The sequence below is a fragment of the Melopsittacus undulatus genome, chromosome 6, assembly GCF_012275295.1.
Source record: "Melopsittacus undulatus isolate bMelUnd1 chromosome 6, bMelUnd1.mat.Z, whole genome shotgun sequence".
NCBI lineage: Eukaryota > Metazoa > Chordata > Aves > Psittaciformes > Psittaculidae > Melopsittacus > Melopsittacus undulatus.
Window position 1 is genome coordinate 1,269,685 of NC_047532.1, and position 24,376 is coordinate 1,294,060.

The 24,376-nt window shown below is 52.9% G+C and overlaps 1 protein-coding gene across 3 annotated transcripts in view; it reads left to right on the forward strand.

Moving 5' to 3' along the window:
- STARD8 (StAR related lipid transfer domain containing 8) overlaps positions 1-10,733 on the forward strand; it is a 54,851-nt gene extending 44,118 nt beyond the window's left edge. For all 3 annotated transcript variants that reach the window (XM_031045556.2, XM_034064195.1, XM_005145222.4), the window contains 11 exons: positions 1,803-1,866; positions 2,731-4,091; positions 4,874-5,047; positions 5,533-5,692; positions 5,990-6,188; positions 6,312-6,522; positions 6,763-6,877; positions 7,231-7,446; positions 7,863-8,080; positions 8,236-8,412; positions 8,975-10,733. In XM_031045556.2, coding sequence (XP_030901416.2) covers positions 1,803-1,866; positions 2,731-4,091; positions 4,874-5,047; positions 5,533-5,692; positions 5,990-6,188; positions 6,312-6,522; positions 6,763-6,877; positions 7,231-7,446; positions 7,863-8,080; positions 8,236-8,412; positions 8,975-9,092 — 3,013 coding nt within the window. In that variant the 3' untranslated portion in view covers positions 9,093-10,733. The remainder of the gene's footprint in view (positions 1-1,802; positions 1,867-2,730; positions 4,092-4,873; positions 5,048-5,532; positions 5,693-5,989; positions 6,189-6,311; positions 6,523-6,762; positions 6,878-7,230; positions 7,447-7,862; positions 8,081-8,235; positions 8,413-8,974) is intronic.
- The last annotated feature ends 13,643 nt before the right edge of the window (positions 10,734-24,376 follow it).

Below are 24,376 nucleotides of genomic sequence, written 5' to 3' on the forward strand. Positions count from 1 at the left end.
GAGCAAAATAGAGTTTGCAAACCATGTGTCTGCATCAGGAATTGTGTCCTTGGATAAGGTTTCACTTGGTCATCCGGCAGTGAGGGATCTGCTGAGCAGAGGTGCAGTGCGAGGGGCTCCATGGAAGTCGTATGCTGCCAGTTAACGCTGGCATGAGTTGTCAGGAGCTGTGGGTGCTCACTGCAGGGGTCAGGAGCTCTCAGTTTGACTGTGATTTGTGTAGGTGAGGACTGTGCTGATGGGTCCCTCCTCTTCCTGGAACAACTGCTCTGTCCCACGGGTTCTGCATTCACAAGTGCCCGTGTGACGTTAGTCATCCGGTGCTTGGCAACACAGCCCTGCTGTACATTTTCCACCAGGACATGATACCCCTTGCAGCAGCAGTGCTGAAAATAGCTCTGGGGCATGCCACGAGTGTGTTGTGGGGGAGGCAGCCAGTGTTTGGGGTGGAACTGTCCCAGTGATTCCAGCTAACGCCTGAAACTAGGGACACCCCACCCCAAGGGCTGTCTGTCTGTCCTGACAGGCTGTGTGTCATCTGATGCTGTGGGTGACTCAGCCCTGCCTTGGCTTTTGGGCCACATCATCCTACCCATGCCGAGAAGCCAGAGCTGCCTCTCGCTGTCCCTCCCGCATGTGCTGCTGCCCAGCAGAGCAGAGAAGGAAAAGGGTCTGTTCCTTGTTTTCCCAACAAAGAGGCTGCTGTGCTGGGCAGCAGGGGATCCCCAGTGCCACTTCCCAGTGAGCTCCTGGTTGTCCCTGCTGGTGGTGGTAGCTGAGCAAGAGGCAATGAGAAGTCTCTGACTGAGCTTTCAAGTCCTTTAGTCACTGCCTGGCTTCTGAGGTTGCTAATTGCAGATAGGCCAGACCCAGTCATCCCTGCCACGCGTGGGACTGGTGTGACTGGGTGGGCCACAAAGGGCAGGAATGTCCGGACCCCTCCCAGGCTGTCTCTAGGGTGGCCTCATGCAGCGTTTGCCTACAAGAGGTATAGATGGACACTGGCAAATGCAGCTTTCCCAACAAGATCAATCCCTCTTTCCCCCCAGCACATGTGTTTTCCCATCTTGCTCCTTCTGCCAGACTCCATGTGTTTAATCCTGACACAGGATATGTTGCAGGATCCTGTTGTTTTTTAGGGAGTCAGTGGGATTGCAAAAGGGTATTAAGTCAGATTGTTGGTAATACATCCTTGAGGTTTGTTTTACAGCTGTGCAGACATGGTAGTTGCACACTGGACCAGAAGTGCTTGTAGCAGCGTTCATGAAGGTGCTAATTAAAGTGAATTAACTAGAGATTCATTCACTTGTGTAACAAAACAGAAAGAGGACTTGAAGCTGTAGGCTAAAGAAAGGTGAAGGGCCTGCTGGCATGGCCAAGGCAAGCTCTCAACAGGCAGAGGGAACTGAAACACCCACTGCATGGCTTGGAGCAGTGGAAGAGGGGCATCCTTCAATGCTGTGTGAGAGCAAACACGGGGTGCTGGGATATCTGCAGGCATTTAGGTACAGCCAGGACATCCCAGTACCTTCATGGAGGGAGCGGAGTGCCCCTCTGATGGCTGTGCTCACAAAATCCCTGCTGGCACACAACCAAAGGCTTGTGTCACTTGTGCACCCCTTGGCTGGAGCAGGCTTGGAGCTGTGCCATGTGTCCCTGCAATCCCTGGAATCACATTTGCTGTGGGACAGGTGACAGTGCACAAGAAGGGCTCTCAAACAGAAGCAGCATAAAAGGGAAAAGCAAACATTGCAGCCCCAGCAGGGCCAGGACCGGGTCAAACCTCTCTTTGTTTCTTGCAGGAGGCTGATGACCCTAAACACATGTGCCTCCATGAAGCTGGAAGTTCACTTTCAGCGTAAACAGGTAAGTCCTGGGCATGCAAGGGGCTGAGGGTATGTATGCTCCATGGTGGGACAGCGACCCTGAGTTCAGAGCTGACACAGGGCTGTGCTGGGGCTGTCCCTGGGCACACAGCAGTGCCTGGCACCACCATTCATTCCTTTCACTGCCTCCCAGGACAGACAGGGGCCCGAGGGTGCCTGGCTGGATTAGCAGGCACTTGTTTGCCGGGTGTCCCCACAACAACCTGAGGTGCTGGGACACCCGTATGGTCTGTGCAGGACTGTGTGCCTGCAGCTTGCAGCATCACCCTCGGGGTCTCGACTGATCCACCGACCAGTGCATCTCAAGGAGGAAGCCTGACCCTGGAGGGATGGGTGAAACCAGTCTGTGTGTCCCAAACAGTGATAAATATTGGGATGTTAATAGCAAAACCTTTTACATTTCCCTTAATGAATAATACACTTCAAATGCACACCTTGGTGTTTAGCATATGGAAATAATTTCTGGATTATCCTGGTTGTTCTGACTGTCCTGATTTTGGCCTGGGAAGGGATTGTGCCCCACATCCCTCACTGCACTGCCATGTGTGGCCAAGGCTTTGCAGGGAGGCTTCACAGGGGTGTCCCATCCACCTGGGAGCCATCAGAGGCAGTTTGGAAGCTGCAGCTTCCCTTCCCTAGTGCAGCATGGCCCTCAGGTATGGCAAAATGAAGCCTGTGTCTCCTGGAGCCCTCTGTTGCCAAATGGGACCAGAACTGGTTTAAAGGTGTGTGCTGGTGGCTGTGCCCTCTTCTGGGGTGATTGTCCTGGGAGAAAGGGGTGCAGGGATGTGCTGACCCTCCACTGTTCCAAACAATGAATCATCCCCTTTTCTCGCCTGCACAGAATGAAGACTCTGAGGAAGAAGACCTGTGTGCCATCAGCAACCGGTGGGCTTTTCAGAGGGACAGCAAGAGATGGTCCCGGGTAGGCTCTGTCGATGTCCTCTCGCAGGGCTCCGAGGTGCTGAGCTCTGCCATGCGGCTGGCATCCAGCCACGAGAGTGTCCTCACGGACCTCAGCACCAACCCGGAGGCTGTGTCCCTGCACAGCAGCAGCAGCACCGGCGGCACACTGGGCACTGGGGCTGTGCTGCCTGAACCCCCATCCCCAGTCCATGCTGCCACCACCCTTGCCACCTCCAGCCGCAGCCTGAGCGAGCGCTCCTTGCCCGAGCAGCCCTCGAGCCATGGTGAGGGTTCCAAGGAGAAGGTGAAGAAGCGACGTTCTCGCAGCTTCCTGAAGAGGATCGAGTCCCTCCGAAGGAAGGACAAAGAGAAAGCCAGCCCAGACGAGACGGTGGCTCCACACAGCAGCATCACAGCTGCACCAGGATGGGGCTCCATGAAGAGTAATGGGGACATTGCAGCCACCAAAGCCAACTCCTCTAAAAGAGGGATGTGTTCCTCTTTCCATGGCAAAAAACGCTTCTTCTCTGTATCGTACAGGACTAACCGCTTGCTTGGCTCAGGTGGGAGCAAGGTGAGCTCTGACCCAAAACGGAGTGGAGTCTATTTGGAGGACTATGAAATGGCTGTGACAGCCAACAGCAACTGGACTGCTGGAGAATGCCAGCAGCGGCAGGCACTGCGGGGGAACTGCCTGGTTTACATCCCCCAGGACCACAAGCCAGGCACGTTCCCCAAATCCCTCTCCATTGAGAGCTTGTGTCCCTTGGGCGGCAGCTCCCTGACCCACTGGAAACACGGGAATGTGCCCTTTGGGGTGGTGGGAGGTGGCAGGGGTGGCAGCAGCAGCAGCATGGAAGGCACATCCTCCCCGAGGGGCTTTGCCTGCCACCGGCAGCGCGGCTCCTGCAGCTCCCTGGGCAGCAGGCTCAGTGTGTATGACAACGTGCCGGAGTTCGGCAGCAGCGAGGATCTCTGTAAGGAGGATGGGGAGGTGACCTATGAGAATCTCGACGACATATTACAGCACATGTGGGGGCTGCAGCAGAAGGTGGAGCTCTGGTACAAAGCCATCTCCCCTGACCTGGCTGGGGAGGCAGAGGGTGAGGAGGAGGATGAGGAGTTGGACTCAGGAGGGGAACCCTCCAACCTGCACTTCGAAGAGCGGTCCATGTCGGATGTTGGCACCTCTGCCAGTGACTTTGATAGCACGGGCAACTCCCTCAATGAGGCTGAAGAGATCGAGATGCGGGAGCGCCGGGACTCGGGGGTGGGAGCATCACTCACCAGGCCTTGCAGGTAAGCACAGGCTGGTGCTAAGGCTGCATCCCTCTCGCCTCCACTGTGCCTGGGAAGCTCGGTCCTGGACCACTGCGAGCCCATTCCAGTCTTACGGGTGCTTGCAGCAGGGATGCTCATGAGAGAACAAGCAGGGTGATGCGGTTGTAGCACATCGTGGGTCGCTGATGCACCCTGGTGGCTGCAAGCCGTGCCTGCCAGCCCTGCTGCCTGCTGGGTACAGGCAGCGACCTCTCTGCCTGCACAGACCTGTAATAAAATGGTTTTTCATTTACTAATAACAGGTGTAAATGAGAAGGAGGAACTTGTTTCCAGTGTGCTTGGTGCTCCCTTGTGCTTTCCCTAGGAAAGCTCCAACAGTTGCCAAATTCAGTGACTTTTCTAGCCCCGGCTAGGCTCATGTGCCTGTGAGCAGGCTCTGAGTAGTGTAGAGGAATGTGGTTTTTCTTAGCTGGAAGTGTCCCTTGTGCCCTTCTGGGCTTGAGGATGCACCGGAGCAGCTTGACAGAGCAGTATGGGTCTGGGAAGGGTTTTAGCAGCTCCTAAGAGAGCACTGTCTCTTTGGGGAGTCTTCATCTTGAGAAAGCAGGTGTTGGAGTTGTCCCCTTTGAGCGGTGGTTCTGCAGGTGTGTGCCATCCTGAGCACTGAGCTCACCCTAGGTCTCTTGGCAGACCTGTAGTGCAGCACAGCCCTTGGGTGTTGGTGCAGTGAGCCTGAAGTGCAAGGGTAGGCAGGCTCTTTCCCAGTGTCACCAGCTCTCACCACCAGCCTTTCCCCACAGGAAGCTGCGCTGGCACAGTTTCCAGAACTCACACCGGCCCAGCCTGAACTCTGCCTCCCTGGAGATCAACCGCCAGTCCTCTGCTCAGCTCAACCTGCTCCAGAAGTGCTCCCTGCTCCGTCTCACTGCCATCATGGAGAAGTACTCTGTGCCCCACAAACAAGCCTGGACATGGTGAGCTGGTGGGGAGGGGGACTGGGGTGATGCCCATGTGGTGTAGCTCTGTGGGTGCTGCTTCTCAGCGCAGGTCGTGCAGCCTCGAATAGCTTCAGTGCATGAAGGTGGTGGAGAGGGAGGGGACAAAGCTGAAACTAAAGCTGATTTTGCTCTGTGTGGCTATGGACATCCTTTCAAGCATGAGCTGGGGGTTAATACCCGGCTCCCGGCATCATCTGCATCCAGGAAGGCAGCAGAGATTTGTGGGGTATTAAAAGGCTGCAGCAACACAAGAGAGTGACAGCTGTTGTGTAGCTGTTACGTATTGAAGCATTTTGGATCAATAAAAGGTGCCCCAGAAGCTGCCTTGCTTATGTTAAACACACTTTTATATGGCAAAAGCCTGTGTATTTGTTCTGCCTGTAGTCCTACTCCCTTCTGTCAGGTGGTGCCAAGGGACCCATTCATTGCACTGATGTCTGTCTGTCTGTCCCACCCTGCAGGACTGTGCCCAAGTTCATGAAGCGGAGTAAAGTCCCCAGCTACAGAGATAAGATGGTCTTTGGGGTGCCACCCATCATCAATGTGCAGCGGACGGGGCAGCCCCTGCCACAGAGCATCCAGCAGGCAATGCGCTACATCCGCAGCCAGTGCCTGGACCAGGTGATGCTGCAACCACTGTCTGTGGCTGTGGGGTGGCTCTGAGCCTGCTGCTCTGCACCAGCGTGTGATGTGGGGGAAACCTGGTTTTCAGGGGTCCTTTTCACTCACCTTCTGTGGTGCTTGGTTGTGGTGAAGGGGGAGGGTCAGACTGTGGGACTGCTCTGGTGCCTCTTGGCCATCCTTCACTCAGGCTTCTCCTCGGAGTTGCAGGAGTGAGGTCTTTGGGGAAAGGCTTTCCTTGCTTGTCCCACTAGGATGGTGCCTGCTCTGTGCTCAACCAATGCTGTTCCCTGGCAGGTTGGCATTTTCCGGAAGTCAGGGGTGAAGTCCCGGATTCAGGCTCTCCGGCACATGAATGAAACCAGCCCTGACCACGTCAACTACGATGGGCAGTCAGCGTACGACGTGGCTGACCTGCTGAAGCAGTACTTCCGTGACCTGCCAGAGCCCATCTTCACCAGCAAGCTGACGGAGACCTTCCTGCAGATCTACCAGTGTAAGGACTGGGCTGGGGATGAAGGTTGGGGTATCCCAGGGAGGAGGCATCTCTGCTTATCAGGACAGAGGTGGTGCCTGCAGGGCTGGACCTGCTGACCCCCAGCATTGCCTGTGCTTGCAGTCGTGTCGAAGGAGCAGCGGCTGCAGGCGGTGCAGGCGGCTGTTATCCTCATGCCCGATGAGAACCGGGAGGTGCTGCAGACCCTCCTCTACTTCCTGAGCGACATTGCCTCTGCGGAGGAGAACCAGATGACCGCTGGGAACCTGGCCGTGTGCCTCGCTCCCTCCATCTTCCACCTCAACGTGTCCAAGAAGGAAAGCACCTCCCCAAGGTAAGGGCTGGACCAGCTCTGGCCTCCCCAGCCTTCCTGCAGCCCCCATGCCCCTATCATCCCTTCCCTGTCCATCATGGGAGACCAGTGGTCTAGGGTAACCAGTACTGGAAACATGCATATGCTCAGCACAGCTTTGCAAAGGAGGGGTTTGTTGCTCTGTGACACAAAGCAGAGCAGTGGGAAGGATGGGGTGAGTGGGATGCCAGCCCAGTCCCAGCACTGCCTGCATTCCCACAGGGCGATCCACAAGAGGGGCACCATGGGGAAGCCTGACCAGAAGGACCTCAATGAGAACATGGCTGCAACACAGGGACTCTCCCACATGATCACTGACTGCAAGAAGCTCTTCCAGGTGAGTGGCTGCCGCATGTCCAGCACAGCATTGCCCTTCCAGGATGCTCCCAGCAGGAGATGCGGCCTCACCAGCAGGTGCTGGTCTGTGGCATCAGTGAGGGGTGACATAAGGGCACCCATCCATCAGCAGGGCAGCTGCCATGGGTCAGTCAGCCCTGTGAGCAAAGCCCAGCTGCATCTTGGGCACCTGCAGGTTGCAAGCTGCAGGACTTATGTCCAGGGCGGCCGTGTCCATCCTTCTCTGCATTGGTGGGATGAGGAGTTATGGTTTTCTGGCTGCCAAGCACCACTCACAAGATCCACACAGGTTCCCTCTGTCTTTCTGAAGATCTGTATGCTCTTGCCTTGTAGGTCTCCCATGACATCTTACTGCAGCTGAGCAGCTCCTATATGGCAGCAGATGCTTACCCACATCCCCTGACTGACTTTGTGTGTCAGGGGAAAAGCAAGGATTTACACTCCTTCTTTGAGCAGAGTGTGCAGAACCTGCTCAAAGAGTCATCAGAGAAATTCAAGGGGTGGCTGAGCACCCCAGGGCCCCTGAACACGGAGCTCTCCTGCAAGAAGGTAAGAGCCAGTGTGTGGAGGGGTGCTTGGGGTCATGTGGGGACATCCGTACAGGATGAATGCTGGGTCTTGTGGACATCTGCTACCAGCTCTTTGGTGCTTGTTCTGTTATGCAAGGAGGGATCAGCAACCCCTTCACTGGCCAGAGCAGGGGCTGAGATGGGCAGCTCTGGGATGGAGGGTGCTCTGTGCCCAGCAGAGAGCCCATCACTGTGTTGTCAGCAGAGGAGCTGGCTGCCTGTGTCCAGTGCCTCTCCAGCAGCCAGAGCACTTCCTGTCCCACCCCATCCCTCACGAGCCAGCAGATGTCACTGAGCTGCCCTATGGCAGTGGGAACCATCAGTGAAGCTGTCTGGGGATGAGCACTGTGGGGATCCAATGGGACAGCTTTCCTAACCCTTGCCTTGGCCCATCAGGTTGGGGACGGGCACCCTCTGCGCTTGTGGAAGGTCTCCACGGACATCGAGGCCCCTCCTGCCACAGTGCTGCACCGGGTGCTCCGGGAACGTCACCTCTGGGATGAGGATCTGCTGCAGAGCAAAGTGGTGGAAGCCCTGGACAAGAACATGGAAGTCTACCACTACGTGACAGACAGCATGGCACCCCATCCGCACAGGGACTGCATGGTGCTCCGGTGAGGGAGGGAAGGGTTTGCTTTGGGTTTGGTGGAACCCATCTGGCCCCAGCCCTGGCTGCTCCCCTCTGGGCTGTGCAGGCTCCTGAGGTCCAGGCAGGGGCTGCCCATGAGTGGGCTCACAGTGACAGGAGCTGATCCTCTCTATCCTGCAGGCGCTGGTGCACGGACCTGCCGCGGGGCACCTGCCTGCTCATCTCCATCTCGGTGGAGCACGACAAGCTGCCGGTGGAGGGAGGTGTCAAAGCCATCGTGCTGACATCCCAGTACCTCATTGAGCCCAGTGCCATGGGCCGCTCCAGGGTGACCCACATCTGCAGAGCTGACCTCAGGTAACAGGGGCCCTTGGTGCTGCCGGGCGGTTGATGGGGCAGCAGGTAGTGGTCTAGAGCAGAAGCTGCTTGTCCCTCTGCTTGCCCAGCCTGACTGTTGCAGCTCATGCATCATGGTGCCTGCCTAGGACCAGTTTTTAGCTGCCAGATGGTTACTGGGAAAGGAGCCATCAGCTTGGTGTTGCAGTGCTGGCAGGTCCTCTGGTGGCTCTCAGTGTAGCAGCAAACACGGGGTCCCCGGTGGGTCTGAAGCACAGCACTGGTGCTTCCTCACTCTGGTAAGCTGTGCTGGGGTGCAGTGGTGTAAGGGTGGGTTGATGACAGACACGGTCTGGTCATCACTCTGAGCTGCTGCAAGCCCAGCTTGGTCACAGATCCTCCCCTTTGCTGCATGGTGGGGCGTGAGGGAGGCAGGTTGCCTTTTCTGTCATGCAGTGCTGGTCATTGTCCCCAGTTGATCACAGCCAGAGATACACTGAGTGCCAGTCCCCAGGCAAGAAACAATGTGCTGCTTTTTGGCACCTTTGCCTGCTCACCTCCTCCTGCCTCTTCCCTTCTTCAGGGGCCGGTCTCCCGAGTGGTACAACAAGGTCTTTGGCCACCTCTGTGCCATGGAGCTGGTGAGGATCCGAGACTCCTTTCCAGTCCTGAGTGCCAGCGGCCCCGAGACGAAGATCTGAGGCACCAGGAAGATGCTCTGTCTTGTGTGATGTGGACTTGCCAGTGGATCTGTGCTGGGGCTCACAGAGGGAGCATGGGATGGGCAGCCAGAGGTTGGCACGCTCATGGGCACATATTTATAAGCGTTCTTTTATCCTGTGCTGGGCATTCCCCATCCCACTGTCCTGCTGCTGCTTTGGGTGCCCCTCAAGCAGAGATGAAGCTGTGCGGCCCATGGTCTCCACAGGAATGGTTGGTGAGCAAAGGGCAAAAGAGGGGCTGTGGCAGATCCGTGGCCAGGGCTGGTGAGCCAGGAGCAGCCACAGTGGTGAAGGTGTATGGAACAAAGCATAAGTGAGCGGGGAGGACGGTGCCGCATCCGTAGGTCGCAGTGCTGTGTTGGGAAGTGAAGGGAGGGCGGCGAGGGGTGGGTTGTGTGTGTGGTGTCACCCGGTGGGACAGCCAGGGAGTCACTGTGAGAACCTGTTTGGTAGTGGAAGAGGCTGCTGTGCTAGGAGGAGGTATAGAGGTACACCTCAAGGGCCAGCCCTTGAGTGCAGAAGGAACCTATTGCACCTTTGGTGCTGAATTTAATAGAAGATGGCAAAGTGTTTTAGTCCTGTGCTTTGCTCTTACACAGCTGAAAGTCTTCCCTTGTGCACTAGGCTTCAATGGGACTGCATGGATTACATTCCAAGCTAGTCTATCCTTTGAAGCCAGCCTACCTGTTTGGAGAGGGCAGAATATCTCTAGAGCAGCAGAACTGCTGCCCCTATAATTGGCTGCAGGCTGGGAAGGGGCAATGTCCCCTCCAAACTACAAGGAGGCATGAGGAGCAGGAGGAAGCCGAGCAGCTGTAGCAGCACCCCAAAGGCTTTGACCAGGGCAGCATGAGCATACTGAAGGGCTGTGCTCATCCCAGCTAACAAGGGGACAATACGTGCAAAGCATGGGCCAAACATGCACCAGGCTCTGTCCTGTCCTCACTGCTGCAGTAAAGTGAGGTGGCAGCCAGGAGCTGGTGATGTTCTGGACTGACCCTTCTTTGGACAGCTATAGGTGGCAGAGCCCATTGCCCCTCCTGGGTGCTGAGCCATCTCCCTACTCCTGCTCCTTGCAGTGACAACTGTTCCCCTTCCTTTCCTCCATGGAGGAACTGGCCACCAGAGCTAACAGCACCCAGGAGCTGACCTGGTTTCTCCATTCAGGCAGGGACCGAAGTTACCAGACATCGTTCCAACTGGAAGGCAACATGACCCACGCACGGGAGCGATTCCCGGTGTCAGTTTTGATGTAACACATCCTATCTGTCTCTCTTTTGGTGAAACAAACAAATAACTGGGCCTCTAGTCTATGTTTTTATATATACATATATATATATAAATTATATATATGTATATATAAAAATAACTAACATTTGGAGGAATGATTTTTCTCCTAATATTTTTAGGATTTTTTTTCTATCTATAAATACTTGTACAGTTGGAATATTAATATATAACTACAGCAGTAGAGCTCAGCGCCAGGTGATGCTCACTTAAAAGACGTGTATTTTGTATTTAAAGGACTGTTGTTTTGTATCATATGCAACTGCAGCAGATTGGTTGACTTGGATGGGGACTGCTCTTCCCATCCGTGTAATTAATAAAGTACTAACAGTCTCTGCTGGCTGATGAGGAAACCTTCATGCTTAGTGATTCTCCAACGCAGCAGCATCCCAGAGCAATGCCCCTACATCAAGGTGCTCCCCACCCACTCATAGTGGGCTCTGTTTCAAGGCCTTGCCTGGGCTGTAGGTTCACCTGGTATTTCCACCTGCAGCAGGGATTGCAGCTTGAGGAGGAACTGTGGGTATCCAGCAGAGATCATTGGTGAAGATGATGAAGAACAGCTGCTTTGTGATGGCAGCTTCCCAAGAGCAGATGCCTTGCTCTTCCATTGTGGATGCAGTGATGTGATAGAGTAGAATATGCCAGAATAGGTGAAGATGATGGTGATGAAGGCTGTGAGATTCAAGCCTGGAGAGGAAGAACTTTCACTCTGAGCATATCTGAAGCACAGACATATGGTGAGCCAGGATCCCATAGCAGAAAAACTGCTGCTTTTATCACTAGAATGGGAAGAGACATCTCAGGAGCCCTGGCTGGTCCTGAACCCACCCAGCCCTAGCCCAGTGGTGCCAATGGCTATGGCCAGCTCTGGGGTGAGTCTGGGCACAGCATCAGGCTGGAGCAGGGACCTTTCCCACACCAGGACTGAGGGCAGTGCTAACACTGCATCCTACAGCATCCCAGCAGGATGGCAGCACCCATGAAGTCAGATATCCTGCTGATGCAGGCAGGGTGGGCTTTCAAAGCACCCAGAGCAAAGCCTATCCTGCCCCACACTGTCCCTGTTTCTGTCTCCCAAATCCTCAGGTGGCCTTACCAAGGTAAATGGTGGTAGAACAGCCCCAGTTGGACTGCAGTGGGAAGCACACCTGCTCCCCCCATAGTAGTTCCCAACAACTTACACCACAGGGGACAATGCTGAGGGAAAAGCCCAGGAGCTTTTGGATCATGTACCACAACCACACATAAATCTGCTGCTATTCAGCACCATCAAGAGATAAAACCAAGAGCGTCTTTTCTTCCAGCCCATCATTCTCTTGAACATTTAAAAATCAATCCCTTATTCAAATCCTTCAAGTTCCATTAGCAGAGATTCGCATTTTTCCGCTGCACATTATTTCAGATTAATCTTTTCAAGTCTTATGAAAGACAACCCATATAAGCTTAGCAGAATTCTACATTAGAAAATGGCTCCAAAACTGCCGTGTGAGGCTCACTTCTGCTTAATTATAGATAAAAGGAGAGAAAATGATTGCTTATTAGCAAGTCAGGTAGAAAATGTACCATATTGATAGTGCAAACAGCCCAATTACAAAGGAAGATGTACAGTTGTCTTTCATTACAGATGCTTTAAAACGTGCATCTGGAGAAAATGAATTTTCTCCTGCTTCCAAAGAGCAGCTGAAGCACTCACAGCTGCCTGCACGGTCCCATTTCCACCCATGTGCAGTGTGTGTCCAGCCTATGCACACATCTCTGGTCAGTACCTTAAATCCAACCAAAAGGACCTCTAATGGCATTACTCAACCACAGCTCTCAGCACAGGTGCAATCCCCTGGGATGGATCTCTGTCCCACTCCTGCTCACTTGCCCTCACCTGTGGCAGCAGACAGCCTTGTGCTCAGGGATAACGCTGTGTGGTGCCCAACTCTCCTGTCCTTGGGGCTCAAGGGGTGTATATATCTACATGTACATGCAGAAAAAACAAACCCTGGCAGAGACCTGTGCATTCTTGCAAGAGCACAGGCACAAGAGCTCAGCCCTAGGGTTGGGTGGGAATGGGGCAGGAGCTGGCTCCCAGCAGGAGTGGAGCAGATGGAGTTTGACATGAAGAGAGCCAGCTCCCAAGCTTTGGTCTTCCTCAGGGATATTTGTAGGGAGTTGGGATGCCAGCAGAAGGGTCTGGATTGGCTGCAAGCTCTGGTACTCACAAACCATGGGAAGCTTTTACCCATACTCTGTCCTGTCTCTGTGTCCTACCTCAAGAGGGTCCCCATTCAATTCGGGCAGCTACCATGGGCAAGTGATAAGCCCATCAACAGGGTTATCCATTCTCCAGCCAAGAATTGCTGGAAAAGGCTCTGGTGCCCCAATCAAGTCCCTACAAATACATGTAAGATTCATGAAGTTGACTGCACTATTACTGATGCATACAAACATGGGCTGAAAGCATTAAATGAGAGACAGCAGCCCCTTACCTGGCCCAGAGCAGCAAGAAACAGGGGGACCAACCAAACACTGACTCTCTCCCCTACTCTCTCCCACAACGGAACCAGGTCTACACCAGCAAGCAGAGACCACCACCAGGCCCCCGATATACTCACAGCCCTCCGGGAAGACAGCCCCATCCACCACCCATATCCTGTTCCCTTCCAGCTCCCTACAGAAAGGCAATCATGACTACTGCTTCCCCAGGCTCATCCCTATATCCCCACTGTGTCTGGGGTCTGCCAAGTGTGACCCCTCACTTCCTGCTTGCCCCATTTCCCATCTGCTGTGGGATGATTCCAGCCCTTTCTCTGCTCCGGGAGCCCATCTAGAAGTGGGAGCAGCACTGGCAGCAGCCCCCCAGGCAGCCAGGATACTCACAGCCTGCTGAGCTTCAGCATCTCTGCAAAAGGAACATGTACCTGGTTGGCAACCAATAAGGAAAGGACAAAGTCACAGTGATGTACATCTGTCCAGGACACAACACTGCATAGATGTGGTCCTGCTGCTGCTCCTGGAACGTGCAGTGTTTCACAAGAGCCTCATCTGTGGGGGGACATGTAAGGGATGCTCATGGTACCACCAGGCTAGAGCTGCAGCAGCACATCCCAGCAGCATGAAGCTAGAGAGCAAGTTTAGCTGCTAACAGCCCAGGCAAATATCTGGCACATGGGGCTGTGAGGAGCTTCATTCACCTTCTTTGGGATAGACATAGAAGTAATGATACAGGGCACATTTAGTGGCTATAGGAGATGCTCTCCAGGAGGCTGTGACAGGCCCATCACCAGGGGACCGGTGCATGAAAGCAGCAGCCAGCAGCTCTGGAGTGACAAACAGTAAAGGGAAATGTACAGCCTGAACTCCTGCTGGTGTTTTCCCATCACTTCCACACGTGCCTGTGCGCAGTGCTCTTCACTGTGCATTCCACAACCACAGCTTCAGTTTATTTGGTTTGCTAACAAAGAAAATAAACAGCCTTGCAAGGGATAAAAGGAGTGTGTCACTGAGCAGAGCACACTGAGCAGAGCACACTGAGCAGAGCACACTGAGCAGAGCACACTGAGCAGAGCACACTGAGCAGAGCACACTGAGCAGAGCACACTGCTGCTGCAATGTGGGATGTGTGGCTGAGGGACTTCCATCCCACCACAGCCTGTACGGCTCTCCCTCCAGGGATAGTGCTGTGGACACCAAGTGCTACCTGCCCTTTGCAGAGGAGTGAAATGGTAGGTACAGTCCACAGCCATTGCAGGTGTACACCCAGGGAATACAGCTAAAAATGTAGTCAGAGATATGTGAGCATATATGTGCACCTGTGCATTCACACACATACAGGGCTTTCCACTGTAACAGGCAAAACTTCTCCCCTAATGCTGACTCCAAGATGCTGCCAAGGTTTCAGATCTGTATTGCCACCTGAGGCAATGCAGGTCCTCAAAAACCTGGGGATTCAGCTCTGCTGTCCTCTTGTGGCTGAGGAACTTGGAACCAGCACAGAAAGAGTGATTCTCAGGCACCCTGCACATTAAACCTGCTTCTGTTGAAGCTGTTCCTCCCAGGCTGCCTATGGCCTGTAGCCTACAGCCTGGCCCCACCACTGCAGACCTGTGCATCCATCACTCTCCCCTTTCATCACAAGCAAGGCAAAACAGGATAAAAGTGGTGATACTCACAACTTCTCCAGACTCCTGTGCCTGGCAAACTGTTTGGCAGAGAACAGATTTTCTTTAGGTTCTTAACAGGAAAACAGAAGAAAAACAATAATCAACCCTAGGGCTGACAGACTGGGGCAGAGGAGAAGCCTTCATCAAAGCACGACAGTGAAGACTAAACCTCCTCTTCTTGTGCAGCACAAACAAAATGCAAGGCAGCTGCAGCTCATTACCACTACATTGTTAATCACCCTCCCAATCTGCAAGCATTATTTGCTGCAGATGAGGTTTTCCACACCTTCCTCCCTCCCTAGCCCTTGCTCCGTGCATGCAAAGGCATCCAAGGCTTCAACAGCCTCCTACACCATGCACCTGAAGGCTTAGCTTGAAGGCAGGCTCCCCAGTCCCAACCCTGGTCCAAATCCACGTGTTCTTGCTCCCAGCTCAGTGCTGCTATGGCTCAGATGGGCAGCTGAGAGCAGAGACCAAGTCCTGGGGACTCACGGTCCCACTACCACCACTGTGCCCACCTTGATGCAGAGGCACAGGAGGGGATGCAGCTCACTACAGCCAGGTGTACATACAGAAAAAGCTCTTTACTTGCTTTGCAGGAGAGCACTTAGCATCTCCCTCCTGCCCCAAGCATGGCCCTGGTGCCACGGACATGGTGCCACTGTGCCTTCTCTCACCCACTCACGTCCTCCACAGCCAAGGGCCCCTCCTGCAACAAGAGGTGCATGGGCAGCATCTGCCTTTGTCACAACAGTCAGTCTGGATTGCTTGGGTGAGATTGTTTGGGGCCATTACTGGGTTTGCTCATCCATCTAACAGCAGTTACAGCCTGCCACCTTGCTCCCAGCCTGGGAAGCAGGGTGCTGAGCTCAGCAGAACAGGTGTGGTTTAGTGTTGCAAGAGAAATACACTCAGCAGCTGGAGAAATTGCCTCTGAAGGATAGGGTTGAGGCAGAGGAGGCAGATGAGAAGCTGATCTGCCTTTGCTGAAGGCAGCAGACTCCTCATCCTTGTGCCTATGCTCACCCTCCTGCTGAAGGGGCAGGCAGGTCTTCCCCTCCCATCCAAACCTGAGCACACCAGAGCCAGCAGTAGCTCTGTGCCTGACCCACAGGTGAATAGTTGCTGAGCAGTCATCAGTCTGTGGGTATGATGTCTGGTGCTGCACAGCACCTCACTCTCTCCCTCTCTTCCTCTCCTACTAGCTAGGGACAGGTACAGGCTCTGCTCCCACCTTTGCAGGATGCACCATTCACAGTGCCAGCTTCTGCCGGCAGCCCTTCTGCACAACTGACTTCAGACAGACCAAAACACCTGCAGGAATGAGGTAGTGCTGGTGAGACATGAAGGAAATGCAGTGTACATTTTGGTCCTGTTTAAGCGGCACAGCCTTCTGTGGTTCTCTGGATGCCACCTCCCAGTGCAGCAGTCACATCAACAGGCAGGATGGTTTCAGCATCCCTGCTGAACAGACATCATCCTGTTCACAGACAAGAAGGAAATTCAGGCACCTTTAATGCCTGACCCCAGCTGCAGGATGTTATTGCTGGATGTGTTCTTTTACAGACAAAGGAAGTGCTGTGAACTTGTGTGGTGCTCCCTGACCCACCAGCACTGCATCAGTGGCCTTAATGGACACCTCTCCTCCACACTACTGCACCCAGCTTGGAAGAAGGGTTTGCTGCATGTGCTGTAGGACAGTGAGTGGTCCCAGCAGGCAGCAGGGTCCTGAGGATCAACCCACTTAAAAACACAGATTATCCATCTGCAGCTTCCAGTAGGGCAGCACCTTGGTGGGTCTCTGCATTACTCTTCTACCCTCAGATCTAACCCTCCAAGGCAGAAAGGAAACAAAGAGGGCAAATCAGAGAAAACACAACTTCAGCTAGGGCTTTGAAAGGTAAAACACACACCTGAACAAAGTTCATCCCTTTATCAACCATATCAAGAGTGAAGAGGGGCTAGAAGCAGGGAACTTGAAAACACCTTCCTCCAAAACGTTCATTTATTAGCCAGCAGGAAAGGACAGGGAAGAAGAAGGTCACAGATTTGAGATCCTGCCAAGTAACATGCAAATGGGCAGGAAAAACCTTTCCCTGGTGAACTATAAGAAAACAGTAATAATTATCAATGCACACACTTGTACACAATCTCGCCCCTGTACTGTCCATCCACACACACATCACATTGTCTGCTTCTCTAATATGAACAGGTAACAGCTCCCACAAACAACTTTGGGTCAGAGAAGTGGAAATTAAGGGCTTCATATGAAGCTGCAAAGGGAGAACCAGGGGCAGTATCCAATACCCCCAAGGAACAGAGGCAGCAGGGAGGTCACCACTCCTGTCTCCGAAAAGCTGATCTGTGATGGAACAGTGCAACCTGCAGTTGCTGTGATTCACCTGTAAATAACTCCTGTTCCCTCCTGACCCCAAAAGATGCCTGGTACAGTTGAATTTGCCTCTCCTGCCTACCACTAGCTGCCCCCCCATGCATGCCTGTTCCCCAAGCCTGGGGGCTGCCTTTGAAACCAGGAGGAAGCACAAGAACCTACCACCATCAGACCGGTGTTCCCAGAGCTGGGAAGAAACCTATATATAGAATCCTATATAAATATTGCAGTGAAATAATTACCCCACTCATTTACAACTTGAACTCCAGGAGGAACAGAGCCAGTTTCACCAGTGACCAACCAGGGCAGGGTGCAGTAGCCTGTAACCACACTGGGCTATGCCATGGTTTGGAAGGAGGGGTGGAACAAATCGTTGAAGCTCTTTAAGCTGTCATACTCAGCAGTTCCTTCCATATTCTGCAAACTTACACACTTGTTACTTCTGAAGATCACTGCAGAAACAGTCACAGGTAAGTATTCAGGCCTTTGCTTCTCAGTCGACAGGGCAGCTACTCCTGCTTTAATAGCCAGAGGAGTCTGTTTGGCTGTAAATGCACATCCCAGGGATGGAGAGATGTTCTTCCTTCCTCTGCTCCCCAACACTCCTCTTCTTTTCTGTGTTTCTTCCCAAACTGCTCAGGGTTTTTGCTGTCCAATTCTGTCAATCATTAAACCCTATTTATCAGCTGGCATAAGCTCATCACCTTAATTATGTTATCTATCTGACCAGGAAAACCTAACAGCATTTCAAACATCAGCTCTGGCTGCCATATCTCTGCAGAACAAAGCACTTCCTTGGAAAACCTGCTTCTCCCAGAAGCTATAGCCAGCAATCCCAGCGCTGATTCCACATGCAGAAGCAGCGCTTGCAATAATAGTCAAATGTTTAGCAAACATCATTAGAACTAACTTGCCAATGAGTAAAAATAATTATGGGATAATTGCTTTATGGACAGCCAAGCAGGGGAATTGGGAATAGTATTTTCTCTGTTAAACAGGGAGACACAACTAGGGAAACAGAAGCACCAAAGGGCAAAAGGAGCTGGTTAAGGCCACACAGAGGAAGAGAAATATACAGTCTGAGCTGAACCCAAATAACCTGCTGCTTGGTTGTCTTTGTGCTGGGAGCTGAAATTCATCTCCAGGCACCTCAGCATCCCTAATGTCAGGGATGCAGAGCCACCCTCTGTGTCACTCTGCTCTTTTCCTGGGGTCTTACCTACAGCCCAGGACCATATTGCTCCTAGATCTTTACTCATAAGTGTGACACTCACACCAGACTGCTCCTAGGGCCTTTTATAGCATGTGCCCCCCAGCAAGCCCCAGGCTCCAGAGGAGCAGCCTAGTGCTGATATGTTCACTGTTTAACCCAGGTGATGGCATTTCATTCACTTCACCTGCAGTCTCCCCCTACTTGCAGAAAGAAAGCCCAGACTCTGCCACCCTCCTTCCCTGCACACACCCAGCTCTGCTGGGCTCCAGCCTTGGCTCGGCTCTGCTTGGGGGAATGGTTACCCAAAATCAGCTGGTGGAAGTACTTGGGCACTGCAGGTAGCAGATTATGCAAATGAGGCCATCCGCTTTAATGGCATTCCAAGATATTTTAGTCAAATTTAATTACCTTCCTCCTTTCCCCTCCCTGCGCTCGTCCCTGATCAAATTAAACCCAACAACCCCCAGCAGAGTGTTTGTGACAGGAATCGTGTTTGAGACTAATTAAAACCTGATGATCGTCACCGAGATGAGCCTGGCAGGCGGCTGTGGGGGGCGGCGCACAGGACGCATGGCACGCTTGGCACTGGATCCCAACAGCAGCTAATTAGTGCATGCTCCTCATCCTTTGGAGCGCTGCATCCTCCTGCCCGTGCTACGGCCGGTGGGGAGGGAGCTGCAGGGGGAACGTGTGGGTCTCAATTAGCTGCAACAATAATTTAATGGACTAATTAATAAACCCATGCGTCATATTCTCTAGGATGATGCTGGGCTGGGCAGGGAGAGGTGCAGGCAGGATCTGCCATCTGCCTCTGGGCAAGGAAAGCTGGGGAGTATGAGGGCAGCTCCTCTGGACGCCCTGAGTGCACGGCTGAGAGCAGAAGCTGCATGGTACTCAACATGTACTGTGTAGGCTGGCCCTGGGCAGCTCCCCCTGCATGGCTCCTCAGCCCTGCCCCAGCTTCTTCTCTCAAACACCTCTGGGTTTGACCTCAGTGAGGAGCAACCCCAACTGTCTCCTCTTGGGGAATGTCATTCACCCCCTGGCAAAGCCCTGCTAACATGGCTGCAGCATCCCCTGCAGTCTCCTGGTCCAGTTGCAGCATCCCCTGTGGTCCCCTGGTCCTGCTGCAGCATCTCCTGTGGTCCTCTGGTCCTGCTGCAGCATCCCTTATGGTGCCCTGATCCCCAGCCTGCAGCAGGTAAGCATTGCCTCCCACAGAAGCAGGTTTTGAGCCCTGGATCACTATGTCCCAGCATCCTGCCTGGTGAGGAGTGGACAGGGGAGCCTTAACATCTGCTTGTCATTGTATTTGCTAATGGAAAAGTAGGGCAGAAGGTCCAGGGGTGGGTTATGGAAAGGCTGCTCAGGAGCCTTTGCAGGTCAGGCATCTGCCAGTGTGAAAGCACAGGGCCAGAACCACTTCCTGCACCCATTTCCTTCTCCTGCCCACTGCCACCTCCCTCCCTGGTGCCCAGGGCTGGGCAGGATGAGACCCAGAACTGCATCAGTGACCACAGGCAGCGCTGGCTCCTTGAAGCCCTGTTCTTTAAACCAGTGTTGCCTCTGCCTGCACTGCAGCTTTTGAGTTTTCTGCTCACACTGAGGAGATGAGTCCCCAGGTCTGAGGTCTGGGGCTCTGCATTCCCTGCCTGCTGCCTGGAAAGCGATCACCCTTCGAGCTCAGTGGCAGGTACCAGGGAGCAGTGTTGATGTGCCCCAGGCTGGGCTTTCCCCTTTGGGGAGATGGTATCTGTGGGTGCAGGTATGTGCCATGGGAACAGAGATCTGTGTGCTTGCCCAGTCTCTATTGCCACCCCAGCACTGTCCCTGCGCTGGGACTACCTATGGTTCCCCTTCCCTTTTGTCCTCACACACCTTCACACTGCTTTGTTTGCATGCATGGCTCAGTGGCTCCTTCCTGGCACACCTTGCTTTGCATGATTCCAGTGGTGATCCCATGCTGAAGTCTTTCCTCCATTCCTCTTCCTGTGATTATTTCAGGTGGGCTGTGAGCCTCCTTTCGACATGTCTCCCTTGGCTTCCAGCAATGCCTCTGCTTCTTTCACACAGCAGCCCTGGCTGCCTATTCTGGACCATTCTTTACTGACCTGAGCAAAGCAGTAAGCACCTTCCAAACCACAGGTGCTCATTTTTTAACCCTTGGAGGACAATTGTTCTTTCCTGGTGTTTCCAGGCCCAGTGTACCCTGATACCTGCTGGGAGCAAACCAGTGGCTTTAAACTAGAAGTAGGTAGATTTTGATTTGATATTAGGAAGAAAGTTCAATTAGACATTACAAAGAAGTTCTTCACTGTGAGGGTGGTGAGGCCCTGGAACAGGTTGCCCAGAGAAGCTGTGGATACCCCATCCCTGGAAGTGTTAAAGACCAGGCTGGATGGGGCTTTGAGCCTGTGACCCACTCCCCAGCAGCCTTTCCCATCCTCAGGGATGTCCTTGTTCAGGCATCAATGAAGTTACTAAATTATTCCACTTTCATATTGCTGCAAATCAATAGGTCCTGGTGCTGTCATACACAAAAGGCTGGTTTCAGTGTTTCGGTGGGGAGAGTCTCATGGGGAGTTGGGCTCATTAATTAAATACATTTAATCAATCTGGCCTACAAGGGCACTGATTATTTATTCATCAGAGGCTGCACAGTGCAAACTGGGTGATGTGAAAGGCAGTAAATAAACACATAAATGAAAAGCTGAGACAGCAAAGCTCATTTGTACCGAGGAGATTTCAGAGCTGGGTCAGATAATATGGGATCATATGTTTAATTTATCAAAATTCAATAAAAAGGGTACCTGGAATGAACAACACCCCAGGGACAGGGAGGCAGTGGATGCAGCCTCAGGGTCTGTGTGTGCCGGCTCCTGCTCTCTCCTAACAGTGCATCTATGTCCTGCTGGACACAAAAGCAGGGAGACATTGGGGAGAGGGAAGCAGCATCACCCCATGCCTGGGCTCTTGCCATTGCTCGGGTGTTGCTGCAGCATGGTCCCTGTCTCCTGCAGGCTGGTCTGGTTGTTGCCTCTGCTGCTGAGCAACTTGCAGTGTCACATTGCTCACTTGTGAAGTTAATTACAACAAGAAGGGTCTTTCAGGACATAGGGAACAGGAGGATTTCAGCTAATGGAAGTGAAAACAAAGGGGGGTGAATATGTCACTTCTCAGCTAGTTCTTTGCAGAATTTGCTTTGCTCTTAGAAATGTCATGGGAGCCTATCTGGCCAGGAAGCAGACCAGCTTCCTCCAGCTCTGCCTAAGCTCTGGTTTTACCATTGCTGGAAACTAGAGTAATTTCAGTATAATTTTGAATGCAAAGACTTGCAAATTAGCACTGAATAAAACATTGATGGCCCAAGTGGGGCATTTCTGAATCCTCAACCCAATGGGCTTGCTGCATCTCACAGTCTCAAAGAGCTTATATGTTCCTTCTCTCATTTTGGTTTTCACTTACAAGAAGACAGATTAACCCCCACAGCTCTGAGATTGCCAGAGGATATTGCTGAAGCAAAGAGGGCAGGGGGGCAATGTCCTCACAGCACCTTTTGTGAACTGGCACCAGCCACTTGGGATGCTCAAACTGCTGCTGCACTCTTGAGTAGTGTCCATGCAACTCGTGGCTGCCCTCATGGCACAGCCAAGGGGCAAGAGGTGGTTCCTTGCAGGGAGAATGGGAGGAAGATGAGATGCTGTTTTGCCTGGCATGCCCATGCAAACAGATATGCTTTTGCACATCTCTAGGGGCTGGGGAAGAAAGGTGCTTGGATGAGGAAGATGTGGAAAACCTGCTGGATAAGGGGCATGGGAAGAACTGAGGAAGAATGTGGCAAGGGCACAATTGTGTGGAGCCAAAAGAGCAGGGAGAAGCCTACACTGGGTTGTCTGGATTTGAGGATGAGTTTCCCCAAGCAGGGGAGTGTTTGGAGTTGGGGTTTTGCTCCCAGATGACTTTGGCACCCTGGGGTGATGCATGAAGGAAGGCAGCTCCGTGGGAGACAGGGAGGGCAGGGGGATAAGAGGAAACTGGCAATACTGTGGGTGGTCCGAAGAGCCAGACTCTGCAGGGAAAAAGGTAATTCAAAGTGCAGATTGGTGTTGTTAGAGCACAGGGAGCAGCACTGGATTAGCCTGTTCATTGTAATACATGAATATGCAATGTGTGGAGGAGGGTTTTTCCCACTGTAGCTGCCTTTCTCTGTCAAAACCCATCTGACTCAGATGTCACCCCTGCACTGAGCTGCTTCCCCAGAGTCCCCAGACACCTGTAACATGGAACACTTCTGTAAACGGATGTTTTCCCTGATTTCAGGAGTGCTCTGCCCACTGACTGCCCCTTGAGGAGCAAAAAGCCTTTGAGAACTGATGCTGCAGAGGTGAGTGGCTGAGGAGAATGGGGCCCCAGCCTCCTCCTCCTCCAGCCCTTGCCAGTTGGTGATGCTGCAGGTGACTCAGGGCAGGTCCCTACTGAACTCCTATATCCCTTGGGCTGAGGTGGATTCTGCTGTACCTGGGATTTCCTGTTGCATTTTCTTGGAAGTTTGAAATGGAAAACTGGTGTGAAGAGTATAAACTGCTACAGTTCTGACCCTAAAGAGAAAGAAACGGGTTCAGTTCCAGGTTTTGGCCTTATCTAGTATTTTTCCAAGCTGGTTTCTACCTCCACATCCCAGACTCCCAGCGATTCCCAGCGACCTCATTACTTTTGAGTTAACACAACAAACTTGGCTGCTAGTTTCTGGTTTATTAATACTGGACTTGTTCCCATTAAGATGTACTCTATCTAGAAAGAATATGTTTTTATCATATGTCCCAGGTTCTGGCCAACCCATTCAACCTCTAAGCTTGAAAGTGTGAGAGCACAAGGAATAATAAATACACTAATTTATGCATTTTCCCCCCAAGGATCTCAAAGCACACATACCCCTCTCTGACAGATTCCCTGGGCAGTGAATGGGGAGGATACTCCAGCTGTCTGTGGCATGCAGTGAAGCATGGCTCCATGGGCCTATGGGCACCTGTAACCACAACAAAGTGCAGCAGCTACGTCCCATTATGGAGATGAACAAACCATATTCCCCTAATGCAGTGCATTCCCGAAACACCTGAACAGAAAATCCATACACTTGGAAAGGAAAGCATGTGTCCTTTTGCTGTCTTCACTGTTAGCTGAAGGAGTGTGCATCTTCTCCAGGGGCTGTATATGGGAAGACAGATGGTGAGAGTAACTCCAGTTGTCAGTCCCTGGGGATGTGCAGAGGAATCAGTATTTGGCATCTGATTTAGCTCTGCTGCCTCCTTGAGTCACCACTGTCCCAGGCACTGAAAGATGTATGGGCTTCTGAGACGGTTAAATTAAACCTCACTAAACAGAGGGGTATGTGATCACCCCATCTGAGATGTCAGCTGGCAGCTCGTAATGAAGATCCAATGAATATGTGCTCGCTGCCTTGAATCTGAATGTGTTTTTGCCTCCTCTCTGCAGGTCAGCATTAGACTGGCCCTGGAGACGATGGTGGCTCTGGTGCCTGCAGTCCTCTGTGGGCAGAGCTGGGGCCAGTGGCTCTCTCTCCTTTCATATCTCATATGACAACTGAGGTTCGTCACATCCCAAGCTGTTTCCTCACTGCTGCCTACTCCTACCAGGGTGTTTGGCTTCCCCCTCCAGCTCTGCTGTCCATGGGATGAATGCCCTCTTCCAGGTAGAGCTGAGTCCCCTCTCTGCAGGTGCAGCCTCTGGGTGGGCTGACAGTGTGCTCCAGCATGATCCCACCTATATTCCCCCTGACGGGTGTGAGCTCATGCCTGAGGCAGTGTCCAGGGAAGGGACACAGCCTGCAGCCTGTGACAGAGGGCAGCAGAGCCAGTGCTGGGGCATGTGTTACACGCAGACCTCTGGAGCCAAGGGAGCCCTGCTTTGGGGAGTGCATTTATTGCCGGGCAAGGGACACCTGAGAAGCAGAAACACTGGAAAGGAGGAGGAGGAGGCAGACATTCCAGGAGGATCCACATCTGTGAGGAAATGGAGTGGGGTCCAAGGCTGTAATGCATCCCAGATGAGGCTGGGGAAAGTGCTCTAGCAGAGCATGAGTCATTGCCAGTGGAGGGGAGAGCAACAGCTCTTTGATAAGAGGCAAAGGAACTTTACTTGGCTCTTTAATCTTCATCCTCTGACTCTGCCCGTTGAGCGCCTTGCACAAGGGTCCCCT